The sequence below is a fragment of the Convolutriloba macropyga genome, chromosome 7 (assembly GCF_964194025.1).
Source record: "Convolutriloba macropyga chromosome 7, txConMacr16.3, whole genome shotgun sequence".
Taxonomy (NCBI): domain Eukaryota; kingdom Metazoa; phylum Xenacoelomorpha; order Acoela; family Convolutidae; genus Convolutriloba; species Convolutriloba macropyga.
Genome location: NC_134474.1, coordinates 37,745,809 through 37,771,536, shown reverse-complemented (window position 1 = coordinate 37,771,536; position 25,728 = coordinate 37,745,809). Strand labels below are relative to the sequence as shown.

At 35.7% G+C, this 25,728-nt stretch overlaps 1 protein-coding gene across 1 annotated transcript; it reads right to left on the bottom strand.

Annotated features, from left to right (window-relative positions):
* Nucleotides 1–9,931: 9,931 nt before the first annotated feature.
* On the bottom strand, nucleotides 9,932–25,660 carry LOC142342255 (tetratricopeptide repeat protein 4-like). The gene is made up of 5 exons (XM_075393529.1): nucleotides 25,539–25,660; nucleotides 14,269–14,444; nucleotides 12,605–12,736; nucleotides 11,782–12,296; nucleotides 9,932–10,267 (listed from the first exon to the last, which is right to left on the bottom strand). The coding sequence occupies exons 1-5, from the start codon at nucleotides 25,573–25,575 to the stop codon at nucleotides 9,955–9,957; spliced, it is 1,173 nt and encodes a 390-aa protein (XP_075249644.1). The 5' UTR covers nucleotides 25,576–25,660; the 3' UTR covers nucleotides 9,932–9,954.
* Between the last annotated feature and the right edge of the window lie 68 nt (nucleotides 25,661–25,728).

The following is a 25,728-nucleotide window of genomic DNA, read 5'->3' as shown; positions in this document are numbered from 1 at the left end:
AGATTATAGGATATGTCCTCCTTGTGAGAGGACTCCGCCTGTTGCTTCTTCTTTCAAGCTGTACGGCTGAATCACTGGGTTAGCACATACCTCATTTTCGATGTTTGCAAAACCTTCTGCTCCTCTTTTTCCACTCTAATTATATCTGGTGAGAACTCGTTTGACAATAGCATCATTTTAGCCAAATCTAGTATCATTCGTCCATAAAAATTAGCGAAACCTACAAAAAATTTAAGTTTTTCAACCTTTGACGAAGGGTTTGTATTTTGATTTTCACAAAATGTTTAGGATCGGGTACTTATCTTCTTTAATGATAGAATAACTGAGAAATCCAACGATTAAGACTGGTTTGAGCTGGATTTCTTTTCGTTAATGGTGAAATTTTTCTGACTTAGTGGATTTTTGACAGCAAGCAATTGTTTCTCGAACTGCTCATTTGTGGTTCTACATGACCCAACTTCGTATTAAACACCATTGAGTTTTTTGAGAGTAGATTTAATTACATCTCGTGCAGCTCAATTTGATAATATACGTCTGATAAGTCAATTTTGAGAAAATAAGAGGCACTACGGAGATTGTAGCAGATAATCTCCATGTCTGCCATTGGGTATTCCATGACCATAACTTTGCCATTGATGTTAATTTTCACATCTACACATTCTTTTAAACGGCCTAAATATGCAAAATTTACCCGGTATAATTATTCGTATCAGTATTAAAAAATACAAGTCGGTCTAGATAAAGATTACCTAATACGTATAAACTTACCCCTTAAGTATGAAGAGGTTTTAACCCATGCATAATGGGGCAAGTACTAGTTATGTTTTTTGAACTTGACACAATGTTCTCCCAACCTAAGAACGAGTTATTGATACCTACTAGGAGGAACGGCGGGTTCGTTTATGATGAGCACTAATGGTGTGTAGCACGAAATTACTATAAAAAACTTATGGTTTCTGCACACTAATAGACTTTCAGCAGAACTTTTTCAACATTACTCCACCAAAATCAGGTAAAAACTGCAATATAAAAGAGTTCTGTCTTCGAGAAAACAAACTTCTCGATACATCATATCCTACCTCCTTTTATAAGCAATCTTATAGGGAAAACTTCTCCGAATCATTCTGTTTTTTCTTTGTCTGCTTGATATTCGTGTGGCACCAGAAGTGTAGCTTCATGAGCTACTGGAAAATCACCAGTGATAATGGGTGATGCCATATCTGTATCCTCAATGCTCTCAGCTTGTTGATCAGTGAATCACTGATCAATAGATTCTATCTTGAAGTAATCAGGATCCACCTGCTCAATTTGGTTGTCACTGAATGTGCAATGTCTTGTTCGAATTGTCCGGCTGAATGAATGAGGTGTTGATGTTATTGCAGATAATGAATGAAGCTGGATCTGTTGGTGATTTGCTCGCCGCTTTGAAGATAGATGCTTCACACAAATCAAAATCTGTGCCCGCGTGAAGTATTATTTTCTGTCACAGCAGTAGTTCCACCATTTCGCCTTTTTAAGCGTTTTTTTTGGGTCCTCAAGGCCCGCTGTAGAAACACTGCAAATGATACACTCATATTTGGACTCGTATTAAATAGTCCACTTCATTCTTTGAACTGCTGGCTCAGCAAGTCTGTTTGCTCCAGGAACATTAATGGGTGGTCTCCTTCTTTTGTATCCTCTGTGATTCATACAAATACCTCAGCTCGCCCCAATTTAACTCCGAACAATCATCTGACACTAACATTATTAGTATCTCATTAGACTTAGGCAAATGTTTACTGTTTGTTATTTTCTATGTCCTAAAGGAAAGGATTCAATCCAAACTGACCCCGGGTGTACAATTACCAGAATGTCCAATAATCTTCAACATAACCCCAAACTAGATGGAATTTTTCCCATACTTCTGCTTCTGGCCAAGTGAAAAATGTTTATGCAAGTCTTGGCCTGTTTTCTTGGCGTTCTTTACTCTTATTAGTATATCGAAGAATATCATGATGCAGGTCCACGAGGCCATCATTCATCTTGTAACTGTTGCGTTCTTCCCTGCGTGCGTCACATGGACTTTTGCTATGATCATTAGTCTTAGTTTGGTTGGATTGAAGGTCAAAATACCGCGAAAAATGATTCAGCAGTGGATGGTCCAAGCATATTTCTTTTGTTCGAAATCTTTCTCTGCTTCAAGGCATTGTCCCAGTAGCCAATGTTTATTCTTTGCTCTAATCATCTTGCAATAATTAACTCGTTTCCAGCTCAGTTCTGGTGTCTGACTGGGTTGAAAATTGGATTGTACAAAGGAGATTTTGTCCAGAGCAACTGTGATGCCAAGTGGCATCTTTTAGATAAAAGAGAAATACAAAAAGTGTCGCAGTTTTGAGGACGAGTAACAAGAATTTCAATTTTTTAATAACTGAATATAAAACGGCCAAAACACACAAAATTTAGGTATTTTTAGTCATATCAGTATAAAAACGTACAATTCCTTCTGGATATAGATTAGCTACCATAGATTAATTTACAAGTATGAAGGAGTTTTACCCCTTGCCTTATATGGCAATTACTAGTGCAGTTTTTATTCCCAATCGTGGCATGAGTCCTTGATATCTACCTGGAGGAATGGCGGGTTGGCTTATGATCAACACTAAAGTTGGGTAGATCGAATTTGTCAGCAAAATAATTGCTTTCTGAACACTATTTTACATGTGAGGGAATCAATTTTGAAGCAATGATTCGGTCCCAATTAGAAACCATTTTTTGACATTACTTCGCCAATATCAGGAAACAAACTTTGCTTTACATAGAAATTCTATCTTTGAGATAGTACAAAAACCGCGATATCACGGCCTACCTCATTTTGTAAACAAGTGCCAGGGAAAGCTTCAGCAAACCTTTGTTTTTTTCTTGTCTGCTTGAAGTTTTTGTGGCCCCTGGAAGCTACTCTCCATTAGGTACTAAAAAATCTGGTGTGATAATGAGTGATGCCATGTCTGCGTCCTTAATGCTGTCAACCTACTGGTCAGTGAATATTTAAAATACTGATTTTGAAGTGGCCGGAATACACAAAATTTAACAGGCATATACAAACGCGTATCAGTATTAAAATGTAAAAATCCTTCTGGCTATAGATTAGCTGATGTGCACAAATTGACAGCTTCAGTATGAAGAAGTTTTACCCCTTGTCTTATATGGTAAGTACAAGAGCAGTTTTTTGCACGTGACACATTTGTTTCTCAACCTGAGAACGAGTTATTGATGTCTACTTGGAGGACTGGCGGGCTGGTTAATGATCATCACTAATGGCGGGTAGATTGAAATCATTCCAAAAAATAATGCTTTCTTAACGCTAAAATACTTGTGTCAGAATCAAATTTGAAGCAATGATTCATTTCAAATTCGATGCCATCAATCGATATTACTTCGCCAATATCATGTAATAGAATTTGCTTTATATAAAAGTTCTATCTTTGAAAAAGTCTAAACTTCTCGATACATCATATCTTACCTCCTTTTATGAGCAATCTTATAGGGAAAACTTATCCAAATCATTCTGTTTTTTCTTTGTCTGCTCGATATTCGCGTGGCACCAGAAGTGTAGCTCCACGAGGTACTGAAAAATCATCTGTGATAATGGGTGATGCCATATCTGTATCCTCAATGCTCTCAGCTTGTTGATAAGTGGATCACTGATCAATAGATTCTGTCTTGAAGTAATCAGGATCCAACTGCTCAATTTGGTTGCCACTGATTGTGCAATGTCTTTTTCGAATTGTCCGGCAGAATGAATGAAGTGTTGATGTTTTTGCAGATAATGGAGGAAGCTGGAACTGTTGGTGATATAATGGCCGCTTTGAAGATAAATGGTTCATACAAATCAAAATCTGTGACCACGTGAACTATTATTTTCTCTCCCAGCAAAAGTTCCACCACTTTGCCGCGCATTTTTATGTTTTTCATTGGGTCTTTAAGACCCGCAATAGAAAAACTGCAAAAGATACACTCATATTCGGACTCGTCTTGAATAGCCCGCTTCATTCTTTGAAGAACTGGCTCAGCAAGTCCGTTTGATCCAGGAAGATTCATGGTCGATCTCCTTTTTTTGTAACTTCAGTGATTCATACATCTAATTCAGCCCGCCCCAATTTAACTCCGGACAATAATCTGACACTAACATTATTGGCATCTCATTAGACCTAGGCAAAAGTTTACTGTTTCTAATTTTCTATGTCCTAAAGAAAAGGATTCAATAAAAAACTGAACCCGCGTCTAAAAGTACCTGAATGTTTCAATAATTTTTAAAATAACCCTAGTTTCGATAGAGTATCTTCCAATTTTCCAATTCCGGCCAAGTTGAATCTACTATCCCCAGGCTAGGCCTGTGTTCTTGGCAATCCTTACACTTATTAACATTTAGAAAAACGTCATGATTGATGCTGAGCCATGAGACCACACTTCATCCTACTCTATCTGTTGCATTCTTCCTTGCGTGCGTCACATGGACTTTTGTCATGATAATTAGTCTTAGTTTGGTTGGAATTAATGTCAAAATACAGCAGAAAATGACTCAGCAGTGGATGATCAGAGCAACTTTCGGTTGTTCGAATCCTTTTTTTGCTTCAGAGCATTGTCCCCTGTTATTAATTTTTATTCTTTTGATCACATCTTAGAACAGTTGATTCGCTTTCAGTTCAGTTCTGATGTTTGACTTGGTTAAAAATTGGATTGTACAAAAAATATATTGTCCAAAGCAAAAGGAGAATTGATCACTTGCATCATCGTCCTCCCAATGTAGTCTGCTCAAAGCATCAGAATGGGAAGTTTGCGCTACAGGTGTATATTTCAAATCTTAATCGAATACCACAAGTGCTATTGCCCATCTTGTGGATATATGCTGACGTAATTTTGGGGGTTTTCTGTCCTATGCGGAGAGATTTGAGAGGTTTCTGGTCGGTCGTTGAAGTGGATCATCAAGAATCGTTCCAATCGTGTGACCACAAAAGCAATTGCAAGAGCCTCCCGTTCTATATTGGAGTAGTTCCGTTCAGCTTGAGACAGTGCCCTGGAGAAGTAGATTATAGAATATGTCCTCCTTGTGAGAGGACTCCTCCTGTTGCTTCTCCTTTTAAGCTGTACGCCTGAACCACTGGGTTAGCACATACCTCAATTTCGATGTTTTCAAAACCTTCCGCTCATTTTTTTCCACTCTAATTATATCTGGTGAGACCTCGTTCGAAAATAGCATCTTCTTAGCCAAATCTAGTATCATTTGTGCATAAAAATTTGCGAAAACTACAAAAAATTCAAGTTATTCAATCTTTGATGGTGGGTTTGTATTTTGATTTTCAGAACATGTTTAAGATCGGGTACTCATCTTCCTTTAGTGATAGAATAACCGAGAAATCCAACGATTAAGACTGGTTTGAGCTGGATTTCTTATCGTTTATGGTGAAATTTTTCTGACGTAGTGGATTTTTGACAGCAAGCAATTGTTTCTCGATCAGCTCGTTTTGTGGTTCTACATAACCCAACGTCGTCTTAAACACCATTGAATCTTTTACGAGTAGATTTGATTGCATCTCTTGCAGCTCAATTTGATAATATACGTCTGATAAGTCAATTTTGAGAAAATAAGAGGCACTACGGAGATTGTAGCAGATGATCTCCATGTCTGCGATTGGGTAATCCGCGTCCATAACTTTGCCATTGATGCTAATTTATTTACTCGGTGTAATTATTCGTATCAGTATTTGAAAATACAGATCCGTCTAGATATAGATTAGCTAATACATATAAATTTACTCCTTAAGTATGAAGAGGTTTCACCCCATGCAAAATGGGGCAAGTAGTAGTTATGTTTTTTGCACTTGACACAATGATCTCCCAACTTAAGAACGAGTTATTGATATCTACTGGGAGGAACGGCGGGTTGGTTTATGATCAGCACTAATGGTGGGTAGCACGAAATTATCAAAAAAATCCATCTCGTGTATATATCATGCTGAGGGAGGGTTCGTGCATTTTGGGGGTTTTGAGTCCTATGCGGAGAGATAATTGAGACGTTTATGGTCGGTCGTTGAAGTAGATCTTCTTCTCATCAAGAACCGTTCCAATCGTGTGACCACAAATGCAATTGCAAGAGCCTCCCGTTCTATATTGGAGTAGTTCCGTTCAGCTTGTGACAGTGTCCTGGAGACGTAGACTATAGGATATGTCCTCCGTGAGAGGACTCCGCCTGTTGCTTTTTCTGTCAAGCTGCACGGCTGAACCACTGGGTTAGCACATACCTCATTTTCAATGTTTGCAAAACCTTCTGCTCTTCTTTTCCACTCTAATTATATCTGGTGAGACCTCGTTCGAAAATAGCATCTTTGTAGCCAAATCTAGTATCATTCGTCCATAAAAATTTGCGAAACCTACAAAAAAAATTCAATTTGTTCAATCTTTGATGGTGGTGTTGTATTTCGATTTTCACAACAAGCTTAAGATCGGGTACTATTCCTTCTATTGTGACAGAATAACTGAGAAATTTGACGCTTAAGACTGGTTTCAACTAGATTTCTTTTCGATAACGGTGAAACTTTTCTGACGTAGTGGTTTTTGACTGCAAGCAATTGCTTCTCGACCAGCTCAGTTTGTGGTTCTACACAACCCAACAACCCAACGTCATCTTAAACACCATTAAATCTTTTGCGAGTAGATTTAATTGCATCTCGGGCAGCTCAATTTGATAATATACGCCTGAGTGGTCAATTTTGAGAAAAAAAGAGGCACTACGGAGATTGTAGCAGATGATCTCCATTTCTGCGATTAGGTATTCCCCGTCCATAACTTTGCCATTGATGTTAATTTTCACATCTACACATTCTTTTAAACGGCCTAAATATGCAAAATTTACCCGGTATAATTATTCGTATCAGTATTAAAAAATACAAGTCGGTCTAGATAAAGATTACCTAATACGTATAAACTTCCTCCTTAAGTGTGAAGAGGTTTTACCCCATGCATAATGGGGCAAGTACTAGTTATGTTTTTTGCAGTTGACACATTGTTCTCCCAACCTAAGAACCAGTTATTGATATCTACAGGGAGGAACGGCGGTTGGTTTATGATCAGCACTAATGGTGGTTAGAACGAAATAATCATAAAAATCCATCTCGTGTATATATCATGCTGATGCACTTTTGCGGATTTTTCTGTCCTATGCGGAGAGATAATTGAGAGGTTTCTGGCCGGTCGTTGAAGTGGATCTTCTTCTCATCAAGAATCGTTCCAATCGTGTGACCACAGAAGCAATTGCAAGAGCCTTCCGTTCTATAATGGAGTAGTTCCGTTCAGCTTGTGACAGTGTCCTGGAGAAGTAGATTATAGAATATGTCCTCCTTGTGAGAGGACTCCGCCTGTTGCTTCTTCTTTCAAGCTGTACGGCTGAACCACTGGGTTAGCACATACCTCATTTTCGATGTTTTCAAAACCTTCTGCTCCTCTTTTTCCACTCTAATTATATCTGGTGAGACCTCGTTTGACAATAGCATCATTTTATCCAAATCTAGTATCATTCGTCCATAAAAATTTGCGAAACCTACAAAAAATTTAAGTTTTTCAACCTTTGATGAAGGGTTTGTATTTTGATTTTCACAAAATGTTTAGGATCGGGTACTTATCTTCTTTAATGATAGAATAACCGAGAAATCCAACGATTAAGACTGGTTTGAGCTGGATTTATCGTTAATGGTGAAATTTTTCTGACGTAGTGCATTTTTGACAGCAAGCAATTGTTTCTCGACCAGCTCGTTTTGTGGTTCTACATAACCCAACGTCGTCTTAAACACCATTGAATCTTTTACGAGTAGATTTGATTGCATCTCTTGCAGCTCAATTTGATAATATACGTCTGATAAGTCAATTTTGAGAAAATAAGAGGCACTACGGAGATTGTAGCAGATGATCTCCATGTCTGCGATTGGGTATTCCATGTCCATAACTTTGCCATTGATGTTAATTTTCACATCTACACTTCTTTTAAACGGCCTTCTTCTATGAAACGGCCTTAATATGCAAAATTTACCCGCTATAATTATTCGCATCAGTATTAAAAAATACGGATCTGTCTAGAAAGAAATTAGCTGATATGGATTAATTCACACCTTAAGTATGAAAAAGTTTCACTACTTGCTTTATACGGCAAGTACTAGTGCAGCTTTTTTTGCACTTAACACATTATTCTTCTCCCAAACTCAGAACGTGTCATTGATATCCACTGTGAGGATCGGCGAGTTGGTTCATGATTATCAATAATGGTGGTAAGATTGAATTTTATCAGACAAATCTATTGTTTTTATACCTTGATAAGTTTGTGGCGTGATCAAAATTGAAGCAAAAGTTTGGCTGATAATAGACATTTTTTTTCGACATTACTTAACTAACATCAGGCAAGAAAGTTTCTTTTAAATACAAGCTCTTAGTTTGAGAAAGTCTAAACTTCTCGGCCTATTACAAAAAACCGTTTGTTATAAACAATTGGCAAAATTTTCTGCTCCATAGCACCCTCTTAACGCTATGGACAAAACTTGCAAGTTGATTTTATCGTATAATGTAAAAATGTCACAAAAAGATAACTCCTATCACGAACAACAAAACTTTTGCTGAAAGTTCGCCTATGCACATTGGTTCTAATATTTCAATTTAAGTTCTGTAGTAGCGTGCTCCTGAAATCATTGCTGTTGTTTGGGATCGAGAAAGCATCCCACTATTTTCTGTAGTTGATTCACTTTTGTTCAAGAAACTAATGACATTTTTCCGAGCCTAAAAGAAAAACAGAGAACTAAGAATAAAAGACCTCGAGCTATTTCCAAAATTTGATGTTCGAGAGGAGTAAAAAGCAGAAATTGCAATTAAAAGTCCAAAACTTTCTTTATTAAAATCAAAATTGTTCTGTAGTAAAACTGTTCCAAAAACTCCGGTATTAGCAGCCGTGTTTTAGGAGAGGATACGGATTTCTGAATTTTTAGCGCCTTTTAAGTACAATATTGTGCTAGTAAAAGAGTTATAAAAGTTACTGCTGTGGACAGAGGTAAGCAATTTGTTGTTTGCTCACCTAATTCTTTCAAATGTCCCTAAGTGTAGAGGGTGCTTTTTGGCAAAGTAAAAATGGTTTGATTTGTTTGATACGTTGTTTGATTAAACGTTTTTACTTTGCAAATAAATTTTCGAAGCTGAGGCAAGAAAAAACACTCCAACCTCTTGCAATTTGCCGATGATGCAATTCTCAGCGTTCTCAGAATTCTCATCTGCTTTTCTCAGCGCCAACTAACAAATCCTTCAATTAAGTTTTCAAATTTTGCATTTCTCCAAACTTGTTTTTATTGAATTAATAATTTAAACAACGACTTTGATTAAGACCCGTTTTACTCATAATATTAGTCAATTTTTCAAAACAGCTTTCTCTCATTTAATATCGAGATGCTTCTAACATCGTCCTGAATTCGGGATCAATCTCGACGAAGAATACACGAGCAAAAACAGCACTAACTTCGCTTGGCAATTAATAGATAGTAGAAAACAAAGTTTTTTCAACTATTGCGTTGGAATGAAATAAGTTTGTGAAAAATTGTGTTGGTTTTTGAACAATTTTCAAATTACATTGCTAGATAAAACTTTATGGGATCTCCAATTACAACTGTGTATTCTTTTAACTTTATTCACACTGGTTGGGATTGGAGGAACCAACCCTCTTTGACTTGCGCCAGAATTTCAGTTCTACCTATGCCTCAATCAGCAGTGAGCTAACAAAAGCCTATACCGCTACTGAATGACTCTTATGTATGTGTGCCAAACTACTTTTTGACGAGGAAACTATCTCAAATAACAAGCAATAGCATTTCAAGGATTGCATCAACAGCAGTTCATTATTACGAAGGATGCACAAAAGAAAAAGCAATTCAGATCAAAATTCAATTTGCTTCATTTCGAATGCAGCTTTTCCTTAAACTTCAATTTGAATTTCGAAAAGTTTGAGCTAAAGAGTTCATTCAATTTAGAATTATTTTTGGGCAAAACAAAATAACTCAAATGATAGTCATCAACAACTTGTTGTTTCGTGAGCGCATCTTTCAACGGTATTTTTGGCCTCTCAAGAGGAACAGGTTTGGGAGGTGTTTCTGTGAAGTCCTCGTAATAGACTATCAGGTTGTCGATGGTGTGGGAGTCGTTTGTATCCCAGGGGGCCTTTGTATCAAACATCATCAGTAACTGTTCGTAAAATGAACAAGACTCCCTAAAACAGTTTTCGCTGTGAAAACCTCACTTCAAACTATAAATATTATGTGCCAATTCTAGCTGGTTATTTCTGGACAAGTCAGACTTTTTTGAGAAAAAAAAACATCTTCACATCAAAGAGATGGTTATTTTTCCTATTCAATTTTCTCAAAGCCCATTGGGAATTCTCCAATAGCTAATCTATCTGTTTGAGTTCTAGCTTCCGTGCCCGGACAAAACAGTCCCAGACAAAACAGTCCCAAATTGCAAAATATTCCCAGACAAAACAGTCCCAGACAAAATAGTCCCAAGAAAACAGACAAAACAATCCCAGACAAAATAGTCTGAACTAAATATGTAGTCAAACATATGCACATCAATTACCAAAGAATCCCCTTACGTTGTTCATATGATTGTATTTCTTTGAACAAATATTAAGCTGTGTAATATCCGTGCACTGTCTACGGTTACGGTTTGGGTTGGATGTTATTCTTAAGCACTTTAAACCTCGGAGTTACTGAGGAAAATTTTCCAAGTTTCAGACTTGAATTTAATTGAGCAGATGTATATGTACAATCAGTTTAATACAAAGTTAGAACTATTGCTTGTAAATATTAGAAGTTTTGTGAAGATGAGAGATGTAAAGCAATTAAAGATAGGCAGCTCGATTGTGTAAGGTTTAGTTTTGAATATGTTTATTGGTTTCAGTCCTATCAATGGTTAATTAATCTTAGGTTATTTTTACCCATTTTCGTTAATCTCTTTGGGATTTTCTCATAGTTATTTTCTACCGCACGGGTCCCTGTTAGTTAAACTAACAGATAACAGGTTTACCTGCTTGACGAATCCAGTCATGAACAAACATTCCTTGACGTGTCCGTCAAGATGAAATTCCTTGATAATTCCAATAATTATTTATGATGCTTTCTCTATATTGTTAAAATCCGGTTTACTATTAGTAACCATCTCTTTTTGTTCTATTTGTTTGTGAAAATTTCGAATTATGCGTTTAATATGTAATTTATGAGCATGTCATACATTATAGTTCACTATACTGCCTCCGTCTTAGAAAATGTGAGTGTTCCACTCACTCACACAGCAACAGTTTCAAATGTCCAGTTTCGAGTTCATATATTCTTGTGCTTTTTCGACATAGTTGTTGCCAAATAATGCGTTTTGACACGAGTTTTTGGTTTAATCATAATTCATATCAATTAAAAACAATGCATTCAGAAGCTTAACTCAAAGATTAGGTTTGTTAATTGTTTGTAGATTCTATTTACAATTGTTTGAATATTTCATTTGGGACTCTTTTGTCTGGGACTGTTTTGTCTGTTTTCTTGGCACTATTTTGTCTGGGACTGTTTTGTCGGAATATTTTGCAATTTTGGACTGTTTTGTCTGGGACTGTTTTGTCTGTTCACCCTAGCTTCCTTTGCCAAAAGTCATTTCAAAATAACTATAATGACTCATTGCAAAATAACAATAGACTCTTTTTGCAAATCGAAGCCAAAAATATTGATATCAACTTACTCGAAGCTTTCAATAAAATCGCATTCCAAATATTCGGGATAGAAGAAGGTGACTGGCCACGACAACACACCTAAGGCAGTGTCCAGAGACGGAACCGGCGCAAATGATTCATCTGGCCATTTTGTCTTGACCTTAACCCCACGTGACTGGATGGCAGTTTGAACATTTTTAATTTTCTGTTGTTTCAGTTGCTCTTTTCGTTCATTCCTTTGTTTTAGTTTTAGTTTCTTCCCTGCATCGTCTTTCCAACTTTTAATCTTGATGCCGTCTTTAGATACTGCAAGTGCAACAGTGCATGTTTTGATACAGTCTTCGTAATACTCCAGTTCAAAAAAGCACAGACATAAGCGTTGTAAGGCCTTCAAGTGGTCTGGTTTATGCTTCAAAGCATTCGTGGCATCCAACATTGCAGAGCGTCGATTACCGAGATAGTACTGGGCGGCCGCTCTGTTGGTGTAAAGAACTGCTAAGAAATCTTTTGATGGATGGTCTAATTCCGGTAACGATTCAACTTGCTGAAACAATGTATCCGAATAAAGTTGAATAATACACACAAAATGATTATTACATAAGCACGCACGCACACACGAGACTTTTATTCATAAACTTTATAGCACGTACATTTTTTTTCAGTTTCAACATTATCTTTCAGAAAACTACAATTGACTTCGCGGCTCAAGTATAATCCTAATTTTCTCTTCAAACATTACAGCTTTCCCAGTTAGCCAAAAGTTCTTCTCATTCGATAATCGAGCTCAGAAATTCTCAAATACATCGAATGCTCTGTTAAACTAATATAAATACTCATAAAGCCGTGGTGAACCTTGATGGCTTCAGAGTAAGAGACGATTGCCTCTCTATATTTCTTCTTCTTGAAAAGATCATTGCCCTCTTCCTTCAATTCCTCACTATATTCAAGAGGGTTGTCCTGGTCGTACTTCAGAGCTTGGATGCCCTAAACAATACTATCCATTGACTATCTAACATCTTGCAAACCCTGAAGAAAAAAAGAACAGAAACTTAAAGCTCGTCGATTATTTTAGGTAGCATTTCAAAATATGCCAATTTCCGATTTCCACCGAAAAAGAGATTGTGTGTGGGAGTAGCAATTCTACGTAATCTAGTTCTCTAACAACATCACTGAGCCTTTCAATATTCGTATATCTTAAAACATTTTCATACTTCGCTAGCTACGGTAACGTTTAAGAAATTGATTCAAGTTTTTCCATATAATTCAAATTTTATATTTTTCTGCAATTCAAAATTTTTCTTGATAATTTTGAAATATAAAGAAAAAGAAAAAAGAAGAATCAAATTCTTGAACGCTACCGCAAATATCGAGGTATGAAAATGTTTTTAGATAAACGAAAAATTTAAGGCTCAGTGAAGTTGTTAGAGAACTAGATTACGTAGAACTCATACAGAGTAAGAGTAACTTAGATTAATTTAAGGTAGGTATTTGAGTTTAGCATTGACAATAATAAGTTATTGTTTCGAAAGCGCCAGAGAGCAGAGTTGAGTGATATATCTTAAACCACACAAATTACTATTTGTGAGCACTTGGTTTAGTGGGACTAAACTGTTAAAAATCAGTGAAATTTGCGAGAGCAGTTGGAGCACTGTTAGCAAGTCGGTTATCCAGGAATTTCGAGTGAATCACGAGAGAATTTCACTTGAGAAGTTGGCTCATTCGAAAATAAACTGTTGCAAAGTTGTTAACTACTTGATTAGTGTTGTTATTAATAATTAATTGTACTTGACTAATAAGTGTTGTTTGATTCATTTTTGCTTAATGTGGGACTAACATTTGCATAGGTGCTTTTCAACTAATTAACTTATTTTGGGACAACGCCCTTTTAACAGCCTGCAAGAGAGGTTTTGAGATTGTTTAAGTAAGAGCTCGAGAGAGAGAACAAGGTCGAGAGATACTGGCTGATTGAGAATAGAGAGACAGCCCCATCGAACCAACTTGAGAAAATACATTTTGCAGGAATAACTGGAAAACTCGTTTATTGCGACTAAACTTTGGAAGTATGTAAACATGACCAGTTGGATACTTAAAGCATTATGGTTAAGTTCATTTGGGAAGTGAAAAACGGATATTGTATTATTATTAGTATCTTAATTATTGTTATAAATTGTCTTGAGATTGTTTTTTCCACTGAACTACAAGTAATTTTCTTAACTATGTTATCTACATGACAAGAATTGATATACCGGGCTTTATTGGGAAATAAGTATTATTGAGACAGCGTACAAGAGTGGAAGAGGTGAAATAGCAGAGTAACCAAGTAGCGTTTGCTTCACCAATTAAAAACCTTTGGTTTATTTTATTTGAACGATATTCTGGGCGACATAGTCCCTTCACTCTGCAGCCTAGCAGAAATTCAGAAGACGACAAAAACGAGTTTAAGTATAAATGATGATTTTCAAATTTAATTAATTTGGGCGATCTGCAGGAACGGCTGATTTAACAGATCCTCCCACCTGTAATAGTGGGTTGTTGTCAATGTCTTCGACTGTGGGTTCCTTAGTCATGAACATTGGGTGGGACTTCAAGTAGGCCAAGAGGTCCTCCACATTCTCTGAGTACTTGAGAGTGACCCCCTCATTCAAATGAGACACATCCTCCTCCTCCTCCTCTCCCTCTCCTGCTCTCACACCTGGCACACAATTTACATATCTCATTATTTCAGTGATCAATGGAAAAATAGCCCAAATCATTAAATATTGCCGGAGCCTTCAGTTTATATCTACACTAGGCATTCTGAAATCCGAAGAAAAACAGGCATTTATAATTCGATCAACGCCACTTGGATGGGTTTAAATGCCCTCCTTAGATTGGAAGTTTGGGTAGCAACAAACAACCGATAATATGCGTGCTTAACTTTGGAATGGAAAAAGCGATAATATGTAGAATATTGAACATATAATATTCTAAGGTCTTTTCTGAACATAGCATAATCGACTAACGTCGTACGACGTACATTTGAAGACAGACCGCAGCTAGGTTCTATTGTAGCCTGCTTCAGCCGGTGAGTGTTAATATTTAGAGGGCGCAGCAAACAATTCACTAAGAAAGCGTAAAGCCTACTGCCAACAATAAACTGAACTGAAAAACCATTGCCGGCACAATGCTAGAAAATAGCTGCCATAGCTTCATAGACCTGCTGTCTCAAAATGCCAAGGAGAGGAACTAGATTAAAGAAGATAATTCTGTTTTTTACCAATAGCAGAGATTTCAATCTGATTCAGAAAATTTTGTAGAACTTAATTGTTATTTCTACTAGCCATCATCAAATAACCTTCACTTAAAGACAGGTCTCCAATGCTGACCATATCTCCTTTAAATAAGGTAAACAAAACTCATTTTGAAAAAGGGTAACTATTTGAGAGTGAAATAACTCATATCTGACCAAAAAATTATTCACACGAATTAAAATGATGTCATGCACACAACTCGGTCAAACAAACTTGCATGAATTAACAAACAGCAGATTTCAAGTGAGCGGTGACGTCAGGACCTCACAAAAATCTTGAAAACATAAGAAGACAAATAGTTGTCCAGCTAGGCTACCGCAGCTCTTGAGCTCTTCTCACTTTCAGTGCACTTCCCACTTCACTTTTGGTGGTAGATTACCAATAATTGATTTCCCCTACTTATCACGAAAGAAAAACATTCAGATCATGAAGAAATCAAAATTCAAGAATAAAGAAGTCATTCAAAAGGTATATCGTTCAACAAATTGAAGCAATACCAAGCAATTTTATTGCAACATGAATTTCAGGTAAGAAAAACTGTAAATAACTGCACATCGATTTTAATTGCATTATTTTCGCACAGTCAAATCGGTCAAAAAAGCAGTAACAAAAACCAGAAGTTTCCAAATAGTTTCTGCAGACATAGGCTGACACACATAAGATCCCAAACTAATCGCAAAAGAGATAAAAAAGCATTACGTAACAATGAAAAAAAATCTGAACATAGCCAACAGATTGCCGGAAAATAACCCCCGTTGACGTGCTAGACGCACATCGGGAATGAAACAGAAAACAAAGAAGAGATTGAAATTGATGAAAAAATTTCCCTAATTCAGTGTGCAATTTCAGTTAGATTCTAAATCTCTACTTACTTCAGCTTCTAAACTGAAGGGTATTAAGCTTAATACTAATATCAGCTAGCAATCGCTCTATTGAACTTTGATAACCTAATGCACTATAACTTAATGACCGGGCTTTATCCCGTTTCTTTTGATTTTGCTCTTTTGACATTGTCCATTCAGTTGAAACAGTGAGTCAGGTACGTCAGAGGTCAAACGTGAAATTCGTGACTGATGTAAAACAAAAAATGTGATCAAAGGCAAAGCGAAGTTTTAAAAAAAAGAAAGCGCCTAAATAATAGCCGTTTGAGAGGCTGACGGCGGCTATTAATTAGCACAGAAACAAAACCAACTAACGCCGGTTGAACTGCTATCAAACAACCAGCGAGAGCTTGGGCTCGTTAGCAGGCAGCTGGGGCTTAGGGATGCTAGCATTAGGGGGTCGTGAGCGGAGTGGGTTATCAAGCGATGGTGGGGGGGGGGGGTACAGGTGTGGGAAAGCTGGATGGCTGGACGAGAGAGGGGTCCAAATCGCCAGCTTGCAGCAGGGTGGACGGTGGTGGGCGGAGGGGTTGGGTTGTGTAGAATTGACTGACGGGGGGTTGACTGAGGGGATCAAACTAAGCACCGCCCTTCACACCCTCAAATAAGTCTCTTCAAAAAAGTTTTGGTGAATCGCATACTTAGAGACTAGTTAGGCGTTGGGCTCTGAAAGAGATGCTTGGCCACCTCATGCACCCCAAATGGGTCGAAAAAAGGTCAATCAAAAAATTGCATAAAAAGACCACAAGACCAGGAGAATTGCTACAATCTTTGTTTCACTGCAATTAAAAACAGAATTAATTAATTTTCTTTGAGTTTTCAAAAATCTGATAACAAAAGTGGAAAAAGATTTATAACTAAAAAATATTTGTGAATTTAAAACTGATACATCTGTAAGCTTGTTGAAAACCCATCTGTAGGCTTGTTAAAAACTGCTAAGCTAACTATCCTTAAAAACATAACCGACTATCGTTGAACGAATTGCTCTGAAACGACCGGCGAGCGATTAGCTTCGTCAGTAGCTAACTATGTTCCGGGTATTTTTAGTTTAAATGAAGGGGTGTAAGGTGAGGGTCATAGATGATGACATCACGCCACAAAACAGCAGCTGAAGTGCGACATCAACAAAAAAGTTAAGGAAAGAGATGGAGAGAGATAGAATGTGCGAGAGACAAAAGGTGAACAAGAAAGAGAAGCAAAGAAACAAAGCAGAGTGCTGGGAATATTTTCAATGATGAGATTCGACTATGCAACTTCAAGTTTTCTAGCATTATTAGTAATTAACTCACATAAAAAACAGATTTCAAAATTTAAAAAAAAGTTTTCACATTTCGCAGTGAAAAAAAAATGTTTAAAACAACTTTTTGTCTCTTGAGTTCTGTCATGTAACCCATCTGCAGGACTCAAAAAGTTTCCCTGGCCAGCAAAGATCGTTAAACTCAGAAAAGGACAAAAACATTCAAAAAATTTCAAAAACATTTGCAAATTTAACAAAATCTTGCTAAAATTCATGATATTAATATCTCAAGAACCATTTCATTATCTCAACAGACTATCCAGTGGCCGTAGTTCAAGCCTTGAATGAATTCACATGCTCGTTAAGATCCACAAACTTGAAAAATGATAATTTTACAAAAAAGTGAAAAAAAATTTCAAATTTCATCAAAAACTGCAAAAAACTGGAGTCAATATAAAGACAATCATTTGATTAACTAGATAAACTATGCAGCAGCTTATTATCGAACCTCGGAGGAAGTCCGTGGGCCCGTGGTGCCAGAAGAAATGAAAAAAATTTTAGAAGTTCAAAAAATTGAAAACATTTTTTTAAAAATTTGCTGAAATTCGTGACATTAAAATCTTGAAAAAAACATTCAAATACATCTAGAAACTGTGCAATAATCTATTATCAAACATTGGAGGAGGTTCCTTGGCACTTGAGGCTAGGGAAACCAAAAAAAAAAAACGACAAACCAACTCAAAAAATCTGGAAAAAATTACAAATCTATTTTTTTAAAACTGCTTAAATTCGTGATATTAAAATCCTGAAAACCTTCAAATACATCTACAAACTATGTAATAAACCATTTTCAAACCTCAGAGGAGGTTCCTTGGCTCTTGAGGCTGAAGAAACATAAAAAATGACAAAAACTTTCAAAAAAACTTGAAATTGGAAGTTTTATCAAAAAATTATTAAAATTTTTGATATAAAAAAATTGAAAACTATTCCGTGGCCAATAAAAATTTATCAGTAACTTCTTATGAAACCCCTAGGGAGGACTTTAGCCCCTGGGGCTGAAAAACTTTGAATAACAAAAATGTCAAAAAAATGGAAGTTTTGTCAAAAATGCTAAAATTCGTGATGTAAAAATGTTGAACACAATTCCATTACCATTAGAAAATATGCATTATGTATTTTATTGCAGAAGATTTCTTGACACCTAGGGCTGAAAAACGCAAAAAATGACAAACATTTTCGAAAAGCTTGAAAAAATTTACAAAATAGTATAAATTTTCGTGTTTTTGTTTGGATTACCAAAACATATAGCACTTAGAATGGTCATCAAAAGTACTTACGTCTTGCAAAAGACCTTTATCAACTCTGACTTGATTTCAGACTGGTCAAACAAAACTGCGAAAAAGTACCAAAAATTGCAACATTTTGGGCTCAAAAACTCGTAAACATAGCCGGCAGATTGCCGGAATAGCTGCGAAAGAATAGACCTGCGTGCCATAGAATAGAGATAGAAACAGATACAGATCTAAATTTTAAAAAAATCGACGCCGCTCAAAGAACTAGGTAAAAAACATTCAGCGATAAATTAAGCGATCAGAAAAATAGCAAAACAATTTTTCATACCTTAAAAATTCTAAAGATACAAAAAGAGACGCAGCAATATGTAGATTTGGACGCTGACCATTTAAATGATAATTTTGTTACTATCGGAGAAAAAAATTCTGTCTGAAATTTCTAAATTACAGCAACGCCAACGCAGTAATTGTTTCCACAAATCATTTTTTATGCATAGTACAAACGTACTGGAAGTCTTGTCCATTGTAAAAACTTTGAAAAACTCTAAGTCAAGTGGTTTTGATCAAATCACTAACATGGCTCTTCGGTTATGTTTACCTATAATAGCTGAACCGCTAGTTGACATACTCGATGATTGCATAAAGAGCCATACTTTTTCCGCAGTGCTTCAAAATTGCAAAAAAGTTGGCACTTCATAAAAAAAAGGGGTACATGGATACCCCGAAAACTATAGACCAATAAGTTTGCTACCAACCATTAGCTAAATTTTCGAAAAAAAAATATTTACAAAAGAATGGTTAACTTCATCTCCAAAAACCAACTTTTTTCTTGTAGACAATTTGGTTTACGCTCAAAAAGATCATGTATTCATGCCATAGCTGAAAGAACTGAAAATATAAGTTCTCTATGAAAAACAAAAAGCCTTGTGCATCAGTTTTCCTTGATATAACAAGAGCTTTTGATACCATTGATCACTCACTATTAAATAACAAACTAGAAATTTTTGGTTTTAGAGGCCATTTTAAAAAGCTTATTCAGTCCTACCTCAACAACCGCCAACAATATGTTGAGATAAAAAATATTAAAACGGTGTACCACAGGGCTCTGTGCTTGGCCCACTCCTCTCCTTTATTTTTTTAAATGATCTGCCAACAAATATGCAAAAATCGGAAATCACATTGTTTGCTGACGATACCAACAAACTTTGTGGAGGAAAAGATATTAAAACAAATATTAACGATAGCATTACGGAGGCGATATCATGGTTCAATGAAAACAAACTTTGCATTAATTCTAAGAAATCTCAGTTGATGTATTTTGGTAAAGACTTAGGGCTTACTTTGAACCCAATTTTGCCCGATTGTGAACTACAAGAATCTGTAAAATATTTAGGTATAACTCTTGATTGAAAACTGAATTTTGACTTTCATTTTCAACAAACTGTGAACAAATTAAACAGAATCTGCTGTGTTTGCTATAGAATTCGCGACTATTATCCAATTTCAAAAATGATAGAGTTTTATAAAGTTTTTGCTAAGCCCGTGATCTCTTATGGTCTATTGGTTTATGGCTGCACAAGAAAAAGAGACTAACAAAAATTGATATGTGCCAACGAAAAATTTTGTGAGCCATCTTCTATCGAAAGCGGACAGATAGCCTTCAACATTACTACAAAAAACACAAAATACTCACTGTTTTTGACTTATACTTTCTTGAACTTCTGAAAGAAACTGTTGACGAAATTGCAAAGAGATCTCCTTGCTCTTTCATTGATCTTGAAAACGTGTCATCCTGTAAATACCACACGGAACCTCAAAAAAGATTTATTAAGGCAGTTCAAGTTTAATAATGCAGCACTTAGAAACTCACTGCGGTCAAGGCTCACTAAGACTTATAAGTTTTGCAAATGGAATTACTTCTTTCCCTCAGATATTGAAATTCAAAAAAGGAATTCAAAGCAGCTGAAAAACTTAGATCAATTTTTCATAAACTACCTTTTCGACTATCTTTTTTTAAATTTAATTTTTGGCTGATTAGTGGCTGAGGTACAAACTAACTCGTTCTTAATTTTCTGGAAATTAAAATATAATTGATGAATTTTTCAAAAGGGACGTCACCTAAACGAGCTGTAAAGCTTATCTGACGTACCTCTTGAAATCGTTTATAGTTATTAATTGATAACAGTTTTCAAGGAACTTAATTCAACTTTGACCTGAAACAAATTCAAACTAAACTTAAGTTTTAACGTGCAAAAGTCATTTTATTGAGGTAAGTCACGTATGATGAAAATCTAATTACGCAAATAACCTTAAAACTTTTGCCAAAGCGAGTGAGAAATGACGCCACGCGCGCAAATGCCGTTAGTGAGAGGAAGAAGCCATTCAGAAAATTTGACTTTTTCAGCTTTGCTGCGTGAACAAATGTAAAACGAAAAAAGCGTCAGACGACGAAACAAAAAAACAGCCGGAAAAATTCCGGAAGCGACTCGAAGCATCAAAACGTCACAAAAAAACAGTAATTGCAGCTGAAGCCATTACCTTTTGTATAAAACCATTAACTCATTATTTCCCCAGGTCTGATCTAAAATTTGGTGAAATTGAAACCGGTCACCAAGAGAAACAAAATGCCGGAAAATTTTACATTATGGAAAGCGTTTGTTAAAGTTAAAATTCCGTAATAATTAGGATGCCCAAAACACTGATACCCAAAAAACTGATACGCTGAAAAAGCTGACAGCGCTATCAATCTCCCTCGAATAATTCTTCATTCCAATCTCAAAAATTTCGCGAAAGCAAACAGTAGATAATCATCTTAGAAACTAAGTTTAAATTTTTCAAAACAGAATGCTCAAAATTAAGAACCAGAAAGCCACTACAAATAGATTTCTGATCATTTTAATTAAGACAAAAACAACAAATACGTCTTCCTTGTTGTATATATTCCGTATATGATTTCATACTAATTCAAAGATTAAAATTAATCATAGAAAAGAAATAAGCAACAGAATAAAATTGAGCAAACAGAGCAAAAAATTGTTTAAAAACAATACCGGGGTCGGAAGAAAATTGCAATAAAAAGTTACCAGTAAAAATTTCGAAAAAGGCTATCCAAAAAAAGTCGCAGTACTGCCTTATGTTGAACGATAACAATTGCAAACCAAAGAAATGACGAAAATCTTGAAAAAGTTGAAAAAATCTTAAGTTGAAATCATTCAATTTTTTATCAACTGAAAGAATCAATCTAACGAATATAAACGTGAGTGTCAGGACGAAGGTATAATGGTAAACTAGAATGTAAAGAATATGGCCACAAAGTAAGGAAGATTGTAACAAAAAGATCAAATCTTTGATTTTTAAAGTTAAAATTATAAATTAAAAAAAATCAAGAAACACGAATACATTTTCAGTCGTCAGCATTCGAGACATAGAAAAGACTACGAGTCATCCGAGACAGATGCATTCTCGTATACAGAACAAAAAGAAAGAAAAAGCAGAATTTAAACATACGAAACATTGAAAGATTTCGCAAAAAAATGGTCAAAAATATTTATGACTGCATTTATGCCTAAAATTTTATCTGTTTTTCAAACACTTAACGCCAAAACACGATTCAATTTTTATTAAAATTAAATTAAAGTCCCTCGGAGTGCGCAAAAAGACCGTCTCTAGTAATTAAAAACAAAATAAAAACAAGAAACAGAACAATTGGAAAAAAAAACAACCAAAATCGGATTAGCATATGTACAATGTTATAAAACAATGGTACATCGAGGTAGAAAGAGGCGTTGAGTATATGAATTATCAAAAGCAAGTTGCCATATTAACTAATTTTTGACAAAAAGACGGCCGAAAGTTCCGAAAATGAAGAAATCAATAGAAAAAGCCAAAAATTAACTAAAAAAATCAAGAAATATTGAACTTAAAACGTGCCAATTTTGAACTTCAAACGCATTTTTAGGCTCTGCAAAACAATGTGTTATCAGTTTATCAGTTTCTGAGGTTTACAATTCAATATATTATCGACTAAAAATTATTTCAACAAAAAGCCGAATTGCAAGCAAAAAAACTGGGCCATTTAGACGAAAAAACGGCTAAAAACGGTTATATATATATATATATATATATATATATATATATATGCCATTCAGTCAAAAACCACTTTTCATAGTCAAAAAGTCATTCACTAAACGCAGCGCATGATCAAAAAACTTCTCTCGCCCAGAAAAATTAGTTCACGCGGCAATTTTACTCACTTTCCCTTTTAGGTCAAAACATCGTCTGAACAAATAGTACTTCCGGTAAAAAAAAACCTTAAGAAAACCAATACTCCTCTTCGAGTCGTAAAAACCAAGAGCACCGCAATATAGCTTTGCTCAGCTTAGAGCTTCGCAGCTATAAAAAATGACCTTTTAACCTTAAACTACGGCCTTCCCGGTAGCTTCATCGTACTAAGCACTTGACGGACTACTAAACGCTGCTAAGGGCCTCTAATGAAACTTAATTCCCGCTGGGCGCTACCTGTTTGTTCCCGATTTTAAGGACGAAAAGTCAAATTGGTCAGACGAAAAATCGGTCAAGCGAACAATCACATAAAAAAAGACCAACAGGACTAATATAAATGCCACCAACTTCGTTTGAGAGCAATTAATAACGCTTAAATTAACGTTTATTGTCCGTTTGTAAATTGTTTTTCTTCTAAAATCACAATCTAGTTTTATCACAGAAGAAGCACGACCGAGGATCCATGTTTCCAATCGAGCACTGACCGTGTAATTAATCTAACACTACGCTCGCTGCAATAGTGCATCGAACTCCGACGGATTTTAAATTGATATACTCAATTTTCTAATAGCTGTTATTACAAATATTTCATATATATATATATATATATATATATATATATATATATAAGAACAAATGCAAATTATTTTAGCAATCTAACTCAACGCAGCAGTTATACAATTATACATTCTACGCTATTTAATAATATGGTTACCAGAGCTAAAATCCTGGTTTCAAACAAAAAAATTACAAGTCGAAGGCTCAATTGGAAGTGCTGAGATTCTTTAAACATACCCGGCAGATTGCCGGAAAATAGCCGCCGTTGATTCCAATAAGCATGATTGGGATTGAACCAATAGAATATATTGAAAAGATTTTTGTACAAAAATATATTTTAAGTCCGATTTATTTTGATGGCATTTCGTAGTTGAACATACTTCTGTTTCTTAGAGAGAGGCTACAGGGGCTACTATCAACACCAATAAGCATTAGAGGTGGTAACTAAGACTTATAGGAACGACGTTCAAATAGCGGTCATCTAAAATTGGGCTTTATGGGTTTATCCCGTTTCTATTTCTGACTTCAATTTTTTATACCGACTCTGTTCATTTTGAATTGCTTTGCTTAGCAGCTGATGTTCAAATTCACTTTTAGCAGAATGAGAGAAGAGAGAAACTAGCCTAGAGAAGTCAAAAAGATTTCACGCAAAATGTCGAAAAAGCGGCAAAATGGTAAAGCGAAAAAAGTTTGACGAAGTAAAAAAAAAACATAGCCGGAAGAATTCCGGAAAAGACTCGAAGCGAAAATCTATTTAACCACCATCCAACTACTCATCAGAAAAAAACTTGCATCCACTAAATTATGATTTTCTCGGAACCAAACCATAAAACAAAAAAGTAAAAACAAAAAAAAATCAAATCTGTTAAAATATGATAAAAATTCTGATCAAATGTTGTCATAACTTGAGATCCCGAAGTAAAAAAAAACATAGCAGGACAAGTCCTGACGCACAATTCAAAGAATTTTCATTGACTAAACGGAAAAACTAGACCTAGAATGGACTATGAGTGAATTGAGAAAACCATTTTTAAAAAAATCAGATCAAAAAATATGAAAAAAAACACAAAAAATCAATGTCAAAATGCCGCATGTGAACAAAAAAACCACTAGCGAGAAATGAAAATTTAATTCAAACAAAAAAACTAGGCCTAGAATGAGCTGTGAATGGATTGGAAAACCATTTAGAAAAAAATCCGATCCAAAAAATCGAAAAAACAGTAAAAATCAGAGTGAAATTGCCGCATGTGAACAAAAACCACTACAGAGAAACCGAATTTTTGTTCAAACACCGTATTCTCACTCTACTTTAAAATTAGAGCGAAAAAAATTCACTTCGCAAAACCACTCGCTTTTTCGCTCCATTTCCTGTTTCGGCGTGACCAAAATCACTACTCCAATTGGACTTCAAAAATCATGAAAATGTGTGAACAGATCTTAAAAAAAAAGACAGCGCCCCAATACAATTCAAATTCTTTGAATTGTAAAAAAAATACGAGCGCAATAATAGCCGGCTGAGAAGATGAGGGCGGCTATTAATTAGAGATAAAAATGAATATCCCCTTTTAGAGCAATATGATAATACGGTAAAATCTAGCAGATTTCTGGCCAGAAGAGATCTTACATACGATAATGCGGATTCTATATCTTAGCATGCAACTGATGAAAAGGTAGCAGAGTGGCAATTATAAAATAAGCTCTAGGGGCATTAGAAGTTTATGGCAAAATAACATTTCTAAGTAGCCGAAAAATTGCGTTCGCTTTTCGACTATCACACCTTATGAAGATAACCGACTAATCTAATGTCGCGGACAACTGCTCTCGACAAACTGGCGGGGCAACATTCCTAGAGGCAGTTTGAGGGGAGGGAGGGGAGTAGTTTGACTTGAGGATGCTCAAACGAATTTAGAGAGTTCAATATAGACCAGCATTCAGATTTAAATAACTATTTGGTGCATATTTTTTATTTCTAGTAGCTAAGTTCCGCCAAATTGAGTTCCGCTGCTTAAAGTTATGGATGAGATAACCATTTAAATTAGTTAAAACTCAAAAATTTAAGGATGTTAACGTGAATTGAAAAGTCAATCCGTTCAAAAAAATGTTGCATAAAGACAAAAAATAAGTTCGCTTGATGCCAACTAAATATCTGGAAATGTTTCATGTTTCAGTTTCAGTTTCAGATCCAGCGACATGTTTCTCCTTCTGTGCAACGAGCTTCTAATTGAAACCTTTTCCTAAACTATTCACCTGGAAGATTTCCGGGATTTTCACTGGCTCCGTCCATCAAACGTATTAATTCAGATCCACTAATCCAACAACACAGCACAGGTTAACTGACTGTATTTCTCAAAACAATGACATAAACATCTGAAAATGTACGAACATATTGAGATTGATACTGAGGTGTTGAACTTTCAAAAACAGTATTCCGTTTCGA

Coding starts and splice junctions, on each gene's coding strand:
- LOC142342255 (XM_075393529.1), bottom strand. CDS start 25,575: ATGGACGGAGCCAGTGAAAATCCCGGAAATCTTCCAG. Junction 12,737..14,268: donor ACAACAACCCACTATTACAG/GTGGGAGGATCT, acceptor AGTATTGTTTAG/GGCATCCAAGCTCTGAAGTA. Junction 10,268..11,781: donor GATTTTATTGAAAGCTTCGA/GTAAGTTGATAT, acceptor AAACTGTTTTAG/GGAGTCTTGTTCATTTTACG.